The sequence below is a fragment of the Myotis myotis genome, unplaced genomic scaffold, assembly GCF_014108235.1.
Source record: "Myotis myotis isolate mMyoMyo1 unplaced genomic scaffold, mMyoMyo1.p scaffold_m19_p_2, whole genome shotgun sequence".
In the NCBI taxonomy this organism is placed as follows: Eukaryota; Metazoa; Chordata; class Mammalia; order Chiroptera; family Vespertilionidae; genus Myotis; species Myotis myotis.
In genome coordinates, this window is record NW_023416324.1 from 27,521,708 (window position 1) to 27,533,585 (window position 11,878).

The 11,878-nt window shown below is 45.4% G+C and overlaps 1 protein-coding gene across 1 annotated transcript; it reads left to right on the top strand.

Annotated features, from left to right (window-relative positions):
* Positions 1-7,189: 7,189 nt before the first annotated feature.
* KLF18 (Kruppel like factor 18) lies at positions 7,190-11,070 on the top strand. The gene is made up of 3 exons (XM_036347296.1): positions 7,190-7,208; positions 7,999-9,276; positions 10,794-11,070. Exons 1-3 carry the CDS (start codon positions 7,190-7,192, stop codon positions 10,967-10,969), a joined length of 1,473 nt encoding a protein of 490 aa, XP_036203189.1. The 3' UTR covers positions 10,970-11,070.
* The last annotated feature ends 808 nt before the right edge of the window (positions 11,071-11,878 follow it).

The window sequence follows — 11,878 nt, forward strand, 5'->3', positions numbered from 1 at the left end:
GGGCTATGCATACAAGTAGGTAAGTTCTTTGGTTTATCTCTTCTCGTCCCCCCAATCCCACATCGAGGTATGCCAGTCTGTTCCATGCCTCCCTGCTTCAGGTCTTATTTTGTTGGTCAATTCATTTTGTTCTTTAGATTCCACAAATAAGTGAGATCATATGATATTTGTCTTTCCTAGTTTGGCTTATTTCACTTAGCACAATATTTTCCAGGTCCATCCATGCTGTCCCAAAAGGATAGAGATCTCTTTTTTTACAGCTGCTCAGTATTCCATAGTGTAAATGTCCCACAGCTTTTTTATCCAGTCATCTATTGATAAGCTCTTAGGCTGTTTCCAAATCTTAGCTGTTGTAAATAATGCTGCTATGAACATAGGGGTGCATATATTCTTTCTGATTGTTTTTTGGGAGGTTTTAGGATATCTTCCCAGAAGTGGGATTGCTGGGTCAAATGGACGTTCCATTTTTAATTTTTTTGAGGAAACTCATACTGTTTTCCATAGTGGCTGCACCAGTCTGCGCTCCCCCCAGCAGTGAACTAGGGTTCCCTTTTCTCCACAACCTCGCCAGCACTTGTTGTTTGTTGATTTTTTTGATGATAGCCATTCTGGCAGGCGTGAGGTGATATCTCATTGTGGTTTTTTAAAAAATATTTTTATGTATTTATTTTTTTAATTTCTTTATTGATGAAGTTATTACATATGTGTCCTTATCCCATTGTGGTTTTAATTTGCATTTCTCTGGTGACTAGCTTACTTTCTAAGTCTCAGGTAAAAGGCTCAATACAAAAGGATTTCTTAAAGCCTTTTTTTTAGGACTATCAATTGTTGACTTGATGTCAACTTTCATGTCTTCATTCTTTTTTAAAATATGTTCTTTTCATTGATTTTAGAGCAAGAGGAAGGGAGAGGGAAAGAAAGAGAAACATCGATGTATGAGCCCCAATTGGGGTATCGAACCCACAACCTAGGTACGTGCCCTGACTGGGAATCAAACCAGCAACCTTTTGCTGCACTGGAGCCACACTGGCCAAGGCATGTCTTCATTCTTTATCTTCAACTCAGCAAGGATACTAGAGCCTAAGGTAGCTCTTTTCTTTGTTATGTAACAAATGCTTTAGGCAAAGGAATTCCGTTTAGAGGAATACTTTTTTTTTAATTAAATCTTTATTGTTCAGATTATTACATTTGTTCCTCTTTTTTCCCCCCCATAACTCCCCTCCACCCAGTTCCCACCCCACTCTCCTCCCTCACTCCCCACCCACTGTCCTCATCCATAGGTGCACGATTTTTGTCCAGTCTCTTCCGGCATCACCCACACCCCTTTCCCCCCCAAGAATAGTCAGTCCATTCCCTTTCTATGTCCCTGATTCTATTATAATCAGCAGTTCATTCTGTTCATCAGATTATTCACTTGATTTTCAGATTCACTTGTTGATAGATGTGTATTTGTTGTTCAAAATTTGTATCTTTACCTTTTTCTTCTTCTTCCTCTTCTTAAAGGATACCTTTCAGCATTTCATATAATACTGGTTTGGTGGTGATGAACTCCTTTAGCTTTTTCTTATCTGTGAAGCTCTTTATCTGGCCTTCAATTCTGAATGATAGCTTTGCTGGATAAAGTAATCTTGGTTGTAGGTTCTTGGCATTCATCGCTTTGAATATTTCTTGCCACTCCCTTCTGGCCTGCAAAGTGTCTGTTGAGAAATCAGCTGACAGTCGTATGGGTACTCCCTTGTAGGTAATTGACTGTCTTTCTCTTGCTGTGTTTAAGATTCTCTCTTTGTCTTTTGCTCTTGGCATTTTAATTATGATGTGTCTTGGTGTGGTCCTCTTTGGATTCCTTTTGTTTGGGTTTCTCTGCACTTCCTGGACTTGTAAGTCTATGTCTTTCACCAGATAGGGGAAGTTTTCTGTCATGATTTCTTCAAATAGGTTTTCAATATCTTGCTCTCTCTCTTCTTCTGGTACCCCTATAATTCGGGAGTTAGTGCGCTTGAAGCTGTCCCAGAGGCTCCTTACGCTATTTTCATATTTTTGGATTCTTTTTTCATTTTGCTTTTCTGGTTGGGTGTTTTTTGCTTCTTTGTATTTCAAACCGTTGACTTGATTCTTGCGAACCTCTAGTCTGCTTTTGGGAGCCTGTATAATATTCTTTATTTCAGTCAGTGTATGCTTAATTTCTAGTTGGTTCTTTATCACAACATCGAGGGTCTCATTAGATTTCTTGTAGATCTCATTAAGTTTATCGGCAGTTTCTAGAAAATTATTGAAAGACCTTAAAAGTGGGGTTTTGAACTCTATATCCAGTAGTTTGCTTTCCTCCATTTCTATCATTTGTGTCCTTTTTCTTTGTCTCCGCATTTTTTATGCTTCCCTGTGTTGATAAAGTGGTTTTCTGTGCTAAGTGTCCTCTAGAGCCCAGTGGTTCAGCCTCCCCAATGAGGAGGACACTCTTGGTGCACCCCCTTGTGGTCTTTGTGCACAGTATTGTTGTAGTTAAGCCTTGATTGTTGTAGGTAACACTGGGAGGAATTGGCCTCCAGGCCAACTGGCTGTGAGAATCAGCTGTGTCTGCAGTGGGAGAACTTCTGTGCTGGAGACACCCCTCTGGGGCAAGACTTGCTTCAGTGGGGCTTTGGTGCTCACTGAGTCTGCCCCCTGAGTGTGTCCTTTATGTTTCCTCGGAGCTGCAAACTGGATGGTCCCACTCTGACCTCTGGGCTTCCTGGCTCCTGGATCTCTAGGGAGGGGCTAATCTAGCCTTTGCCTGAGGCTATCCAGCAAAAGCCTCCCTCAGGGCTTGGGTGGGGTGGGTTAGAGGAATACTTTTTAACATTTCCCAGTAACTTGGTTGTTTACATAGTTATTTAGATGAAGTTCTAAATTTTAATACATTGTAATATTTACCTTGTAACCAAAGTTTTATCATTCATTCTAATCCAATTTTTTTCACTTGGCAAGCATGTGTTTGTTTTTCAAACAGAAAACCACTACAAGATTCAGACCACTAATGACTAATTTCTTCAATCTATTTACTACATTTCTTTCACCCGTCAATGTAAATTCAGTCAGTGACACTGGATTTGAGAGGATTATGCCCTTTATTTACAATGCTGCTAAGAAGATCAACCAGCCTGCCTTATTCAAAGGTAATTTCCCAGTTTACCCGAAGGTAACCTGGAAAGGAGCCATTTCCTTTGCCCTGGTGGTTGCTCACACCAAGGCTTCCTTGCCTTGTCGTTTCAGAACCTAAAAAGCCAGACTCTTCTGAAACCCGAAGTTCTCTTGATGGCCCCACATCATTCCCTACACTCACACAAGGGGAACGCAATAACTGAAAGGAGCACCCTACTTCTCTCTCCACCTGGAGAATTCTCAAGGCAGACATCCAATGAAAAAAGGCAAGCTTCAGAGTAAGTGCCCAATGATGCCATTTACACAAACTCAAAATCCTATAAAACACTCTGCTTTGTCATGTCTATACATGGAATAGTGAAAGAATGTAGATCAGTGGTTGCCTGCGGATGGAGGGAGGAGGGGTGGTGAGAAAACAGTCTGGATGGTACTTTTATCTCAGAATAACAGCTGTTTCTGAGTGCACGGAGAACAAGGCTACTGGAGGCGTGGACAAGGACAGGCCTCCCAGCAGCTGGGAGCAGCAGCCAGGGTCTGGGAGCCCGCTGGCTTCACCTAACAACCATCCCGGGCCCAAGGCAAAGGGGCGTGGCATTAAAATAAACACACATGCCAAAGAAAAGAAAAATAAACACACACACAAATTGTAGAAACTTATTTCAACACTGCCACCAGTATGTGTTTATTCTATTCTTGCTTGTTAACAACGACAGGGATAGATTCAAATCGAACATATGGGAATACCCAGGCATAGGTGTTCATTATGGAAATGGCTTCAGTGACCAGAAGGGAACTTTTTCAGGTAAAAAGAAGCACAGGACTCGTTTAGTCGTGGAGTATTCGGAGTCTCAGCCTTCGCCTAGCTCAGCAGTCCTGCCGCGGGCAGCTACACCACCGCCAGGCCGGCCTTCTGCCTTTCTGCGCCTGAAGGGTGTGAACGCAGCTCAAAGGACACCACTCTCCCCCCCAAAGGTTCCTGTGCTCCCATGAATTCAAACTCCGTCCGCACAGTCCTCGGCTAACAAAACAAAACAAAACAAACAAAATGCAGAGAACAGAGGCTGTCAGGGAGCCCTAAAGAGAACCGGTCTTCCTATGAACCGCTAAAGCCCCAGGCTTGTGGGTGATGGAAAGGCCATAGATGATGGGACCCAACCCAGACCGGAGCGGAGGGGAAGGGGGTCAGAGTCACTCACACGGCCCAGGCGTGTGCCACCTGCTGGGGTGCGGGGTGCGGATGACGTTACCGTCCAGGCCGACTGGCTCCGTGGGTTGAGCGTCATCCTGTGCGCCCAGGGGTTGGTTTGACTCCTAGTCAGGGTAAATGCCTGGGTTACGGGTTCAGTTCCCGGTGGGAGTGCGTACAGAAGGCGACCCATTGATGTGTCTCTCTCTCCCTCCCTCTCTCTAAACATAGCCTCGAGTGAGGATTAAAAAAAAATGGGATTACCATTTCTAGGCGACCTGATAAGACTTCGTAATTCGTTAAACTCTCAGCCCGTAGCGTGACCGGTTGATTGGCTCCTGAGGTCTCGCGTGTGTTTAACTCAGGCCGATGGGCCTCCCTGTTTCTGCATCGTCTGGTGACGGACACAGAGTCCACCACGTAGGCCGGTGCGGAGGAGGAGGTGGGCTGATCCCTGTCAAATGCTTCCCCCGACGGTGGGAACACTGGGAAGGACTGAGACAGCGACCTCAGGCCACGTGGGCATCCGTGTTCCGAGAGCGGATTACAGCGATGCCCTGGGCTCCGCCCTGGAGGGCATGGCAAGAGAAGGCGCCAATAGGCACGCAGCGCATCTGACTGTGGCTCCATAAGTGCCAGGCCCTGCACCGAGCAACTACCTGCTAGCCGACTTCACCTCCAGACACAGTGGCTCCTGACCGCGCTCCATGAAATGATGGTAAGTCTGCCTTTCAAACGGCTCAAAAGCCCGGGTCTTGGGGTGGGAGGTCAAACGCACAGGTGGCCTGGCTGGCGTGGTTCCATGGTTGAGCGTGGACCTGTGAACCACAAGGTCACGCTTTGATACTGGTTAGGGTACTTGCCAGGGTGCGGCTCAGTGTGGGGCGTGCAGGAGGCAACCAATCAATGATTCGTTCTCGTCATTGATGTTTCTCTCCCGCTCCCTTCCTCTCTGAAATCGACTATATATATATAATTAAATGTAAAACTGCCATTTGACCCAGTGACCCCGCTTCTGGGAATATAGCCTAGGAAACTAGAAACACCACTTAGAAAGCTAATTTGCAATAGCTAAGATCTGGAAGCAGCCCAAGTGCCCATCGGTGGATGAAAAGGCTGTGGGGCCTTTACACCATGGAATACTATACAGCCTTCAAAAGGAAGGAACTCTTACCCTTGGAGACAGCATGGGGGGACCTGGAGAATATTATGCTCAGACAAATAAGCCAGTCAGAAAGGCGAGTATCACATGAACTCACTCATGTGGAATCTGATGAACAAAATAGATCCAGAGACATGGAAGCATAGCATAGACTGGAATTTCAGAGGGAAGGCAGGGGAGAGTGGGTGGGTGGGTGGGTGGGTTTGAAGAGAGCAACCAAAGAATTTGTATGCATATGCGCATAACCCATGGACTTAGACAATAGTGTGGTGAAGGCTGGAATGGGGGTGGGGACAGGCTAGAAGGGGTCAGTAGGGGGGGAGAATGGGGGACTAACGTAATACTTTCAACAATAAAGATTAAAAAAAAAAGATCAGACCCGGCCGGTGAGGCTCAGTAGTTGAGCGTAGACCTATGAACCTGGAGACCATGGTTAGATTCCTGGTCAGGGCACATGCTGGGTTGTGGGTTCCATCCCCAGTAGGGGGGTGTGCAGGAGGCAGCCAATCAATGATTCTCTCTCATTGATGTTTCTCTCTCTCCCTTTCTCTCTGAAATCAATAAAAACATATTTTTTAAAAATATATAAACAAAGATCAGGAAGGTGGGACTCACATCATGCTTTCCTTCCCTCCTTTCCTTTTTCCCCCCAGAAAATCCTTTTTTTATTTTCCCCATCTTTATTGAGGTATAATTGACAAACTCACATATATTTAAAGTGTATCTATACAGGGTTGCTCCAATAATGTATACATACTAATAGCTAATAGCTCAAATGCTTCCCCCGACGGTGGGAACGGGGAAGGACTGCGACAGCGACCTCAGGCCATGCCTGCATCTGTGTTCTGAGCGGATTACAGCGATGCCCTAGGCTCCGCCTGGAGGGCGTAGCAAGCGAAGGGGCAAATTCTTTTCAGATTTAACCCACTGGAATTAATAATGATTCAAAGTGTGTATACATTTTTGGGGACACCCTGCATATACCTTTTTGTTTTTGGTGAGAATGCTTAAGATCTACTCTTAGCAAATTTCAAGCATATAATACAGAATTATTAACTATAATCACCATGCTGTACATTGATCCTCAGAATGTATTCATCTCATAACTGAAGTTTATACCCTTTGACGTTTTACCAACATTTCCCATTTCTCCACCCCCCCCCATTCTACTCTTTGATTCTGAGTTCAACTTCTTTAAAATTTACCTTTATTGTTGAAAGTATTACAGATGTTCCCTTTATTTCCTCCTCAACTTTTTTTCTATATTCCACATATGCACTGCAGTATTTGACTCTCTCTGTCTGACTTATTTCACATATTATAATGCCCCCCAGGTTCATCCACATTGTTGCAAATGACAGGGTTTCCTTTCTGTTTATGGCTGAATAACATTCCGTTGTATGTATACCACATTTTTTTAAATCCATTCATCATTGACAGGCAGGCTGTTTTCATATCTTAGCTACTGTAAATAATGCTGCAGTGAACATGGGTGTTTAGCTATCTCTACAGTATACTGAATTCATTTTCTTTGGATAAATACCCAGAAGTGGAATGACTGGATCATATGGTAGTTCTATTATTTATTCTTTAGGAACTCCCATCCTGTGTGTACCAACTTACATTTCCAACAGTGGACAAGGGCTCCCTTTCTACATCCTTCCTAGAATCCCTGGGAATACCCAGGGAGGACTCTCAGGGAAATGTCCACAGTGGATGCAGGTCTGTGAGCGCCGGAGCCAGGCAGGTCCAATTCTAGTTAAGAGTCTTCCACGAAGGTCAAGTAACTTCCCTTCCCTGGGTCTCTGTTTTCTCTTCTTGGAAATGGGATTCATCGTGGCTCCTATCATCTAGGGCAGCCGTGGGCAAACTACGGCCTGCGGGCCAGATCTAGCCTGTTTGAAATGAATAAAACTATTGAAAAAAAAGACCGTACCCTTTTATGTAATGATGTTTACTTTGAATTTATATTAGTTCACACAAACACTCCATCCATGCTTTTGTTCCGGCCCTCCGGTCCAGTTTAAGAACCCATTGTGGCCCTCGAGTCAAAAAGTTTGCCCACCCCTGATCTAGGGTCATGGTGGGAATGAAGTGAGATTACACGTTTGAAAGTTCACTAACTTAACCAAATTTCCAGTACCATTCCTGGGAGGCAGGGCATCTTTGGAAAAGTCTCTGGGGCAAAATCTCTTGCAGGGGGTGATGGGGTATTTGTGCGTTCATCTTGATTCCCATCGCCACTGATAAATAGGAGAAGCACAATAGGTGTTTACATTTCAGAAATGTTATTCTGACTGTGGAGGGGGTTGAGAGTGGGTGGACGGGTATGCTGGATACAGTCCATTCCAAACCCAGGCTAATTAACAGGCAAGTGCAGGCTTTTAGGCAAAAGATGATGGTGGCTAGACTAGCATAGGGTCAGCAGGGATGGAAAGGAAGGGTTATGTGGGATTGGTATTTGAGTTAGGTAGGATCCCTGAACTTCTAACTTTTTTGCAGAATCCCACAGCTGAAGACCTAGTTCAGTTATCCGGCAACTGCCAAGAGACTCACCCTTTACCTCAGGAAATTGAGGAGTTCGTCCTGGAATTCTCTGAGACACATGAGTCAAGAACTCCAGCTGCACCAGAGCCACAGATCTATATGCCTCTGACTGCCCATGGTGACGAGAGCCAACATGAGTCCATTCAGAACCAGGTGATGGCTCCTTTGAGGCCCACAATGATGGCTTCTGCATGTTCTAGTATCCCTGGGACAGTCCTTGACCAGAACTCAATAACTCTCCCTGTTAATGCCTTCGATAAGCCCCCTGGAGAACTAAATGAGACTGTCTCCATGGACCAGAAGGTGACTTCCTTTGACCAGAGAAAACCCACAGCAACCTCCTGGATGATAGGTGTTACTGACAACCCAAAGACATTGTTCACTGATTGCCAAAAGACAACCATCACTGCAAACAACATGACAATCTCCAAAGAAGGTAGCCAGATGAAGACCCTCAGTGATGAACAGACCCGTTATGGAGGCCAGATGATGTTTGGTGGGGACCAGACCCGTTATGGAGGCCAGATGACCTTTGGTGGGGGCCAGACCCATTATGGAGGCCAGATGACCTTTGGTGGGGATCAGAACCGTTATGGAAGCCAGATGACTTTTGGTGGGGACCAGACCCGTTATGGAGGCCAGATGACTTTTGTTGGGGACCAGAACCATTATGGAAGCCAGATGACTTTTGGTGGGGACCAGACCCGTTATGGAGGCCAGATGAGTTTTGGTGGGGACCAGAACCGTTATGGAGGCCAGATGACTTTTGGTGGGGACCAGAACCGTTATGAAGGCCAGATGACTTTTGGTGGGGACCAGAACCGTTATGGAGGCCAGATGACAGCTCTTAAAGGGGGCTATCCAGTGACCTTCATTGGGAACCATACCTTCACTGGGGGCCAGATGACAACATACAGCAGTGACAAGACTCTCTATGGGGGTCAGATGGGGACCCTTAAGGGGGACCAGATGAGAGCCTTCACTGATGACCACACTCTCTATGGAAGCCAAATGATGCCATGTCAATCGTCATCGTTGTCAAACCCAGGATTCCTGTACTGTTCAAGTTCCCATTTGACCCAAGGACAATCTCTAGAAGAGCAGAATTCAACACTCAAAACCCAGAGATGTCAGTTCAAGGAGAATCTTGACATTTTAAAGCCCTACATTTGCACACACCAGGACTGTCAGAAATCATATTCAAAGAAGTCCTGTCTCCAAATCCATGATCGCAAACACACAGGTGAGTAAGGGTTAAGGGTTAAAGGTGACAGGTAAATCTAAAGATTTGTACCTTTACAAAGCTTTGGGGTCATTTGAAATTGTTGTCCCTTTAAGACTGGAACCCTAGCCTGGCCAGTGTGGCTCAGTTAGTTGAGTGTTGTCCCATGTACCAGTTTGATTCCTGGTCAGGGCACATGCCAGGGTTACGGGCTCGATCCCCAGTAGGGGTGTGCAGGAGGCAGCAGATCCATGTTTCTCTCTTATTAATGATTCTAGCTCTTTGTCCCTCCATCTCTCTAAAATCAATTTAAAAAAATTTTAATTAAGAAAGACTGCGGCCCTAGTAGATCCTAGTAAAAGCTGGCAAATTTGAAAGGGTGGATAAAGCAGTCTAAGGGATAGCCTCTAGTCCTGAATCAGAGCCAAGCTGGCTGCAGCCTTTCGTGTTGTTGCCTGTGCTGGGATGATGGGAATAAGTGGAGGGATTTGTTTGACCACTTATGAATGGTTTTAACACTGCCTCTACTGGGACTGTCACTTCATGGACCTCTTCTTAAATCCAACAGACCCCCTCCGTCAACCTCCCTATCTCTCCTTACTCTCCTGACCCCTACTTCTCCTATTTTCCTTTTCCTCTTTCTTTCACACCTTTCTTCCGTCCTTCCAGCTCATGCTGCCCTCCTTCTCTTCCTCTTTCACTCACCCTCCATTTGTGTGTGTGTGTTTTTTGTTGTTGTTTTAAATAATATTTTGATTTCAAAGAGGAAGGGAAAGGGAGAGAGAAAAGCAGCAAAACAAGACAAGCCACAAGCGATGCCTTGGCTGACTCAGGACCAGCAGCATGGACTGATGACCCCCTGCCCTGGGGCCAACCAATCAGTAGAGACCAGGACCCTGAAAGTACAGGCCTCGAAAGCTGATGACTGTTCTATTGGGATCCTCCCCTGAGACCTCCAGATAAACACCCTCAAGATGAGGACCCAGGGCAGTAGGCAACTCTCTATGGAGCACTCCTGTGTCTTCCCCCACCCCCTCCCCCCAGGCTCCTTTTCCTTGCCTCTCTCTTTCTCCTAAGCTCCAAGGGCCCTTTTGGCTTTGTAACTTGTTCCCTGAGCGCATGCAGCTCAGTTCTTCGCGACTCACTTGTTCAACATCTGTGACTTGCTAAATAAACTTTTCTTGTATTTGAAAAAAAAAAAAAAAAAGAAAGGGAGAGATAGAAACATCAATGATGAGAGAGAATCACTGATTAGCTGCCTCCTAAACACACCACACTGGGGATCGAGCTGCCAACCCAGGCATGTGCCCTGACCAGGAATCGAACCGTGACCTCCTGGTTCATAGGTTGATGCTCAACCACTGAGCCACCCCAGGCGGGCCATGTGTGTGTGTGTTTCACTCACCCTGTGCGGTCTCCTCTCTGGCTCTCCCTCTTGCACACTAGCATACTCAAAACCTTTCTCTTCTCCATTCACTTTCAACTTCCTTGTTCCATGCTACCTGACGCATGACAAGTCTCTTCCTCTCTGGTTCCAGGAGAGAGGCCCTACAAATGCAATGTGAAGGGATGCACATGGGAATTCGCCCGTTCAGATGAGCTCAAGAGACACAACAAAAAGCACAGTGGGGAGCGACCCTACCTGTGTACTCTGTGCGACAGGCGTTTTGCACGATCTGATCACTTGAAGCAGCACCAGAAAGTCCACCAGTGACTACGAACCTGAATCCATCAGCCCATGAGGAAACAAGATTCTCCCTAAGCCTTTGTGTGCTTAGCACCTAGCATTGTGTCACCCCATTGTAGGTGCTTCATATTACTTGTAAACTTTTAAGGTTTTTATTTTTTATTTTCTAAAACATAGGAGAAATAGCCCAGCTGGTGTGGCTCAGTGGTTGATTGTCAATCCATGAACCAAGAGGTCACTTGCTTGATTCCTGGTCAGGGCACATGCCCAGGTTCAGGGCTCAATCCCAGTGGGGTGCGTTCAGGAGGCAGCCAATCAATGATCCTCTCTTATCATTGATGTTTCTATCTCTCTCTGCCTCTCCCTTTCTTGCTGAAATCAATAAAAATATATTTTAAAAAAATTTTTTTAAAAGATGTCTTTCTCGCCCTGGCCGGTTTGGCTCAGTGGATAGAGCATCGGCCTGAAGACTCAAGGGTCCCAGGTTCGATTCCAGTCAAGGGCATGTACCTTGGTTGCGGGCACATCCCCAGTGGGGGGTGTGCAGGAGGCAGCTGATCGATATTTCTCTCTCATCAATGTTTCTAACTCTCTATCCCTCTCCCTTCCTCTCTGTAGAAAACCAATAAAATATATTTTAAAAAATAAAAATAAAAAAATAAAAGATGTCTTTCTCTATCCCTCTCCCTTCCTCTCTCTCTAAAGATCAATTAAAAAAATTTTTAAAGCATAGAAGAAATACATGTATGCATTTCAATAGAATCAGAAGCATTTAATTTATTCAAAAGTTGAGCCTCTTGCCCTGGCTGTTGTTGCTCAGTTGAGTGTCGTCCTGTGCACCAAAAGGTTGCTGGTTTGATTCCCATTCAGGGCACATGCCCAGGTTATGGGTTCAATCCCAGTCTAGGTGTGTATGGAAGGCAACCAATCAATGTT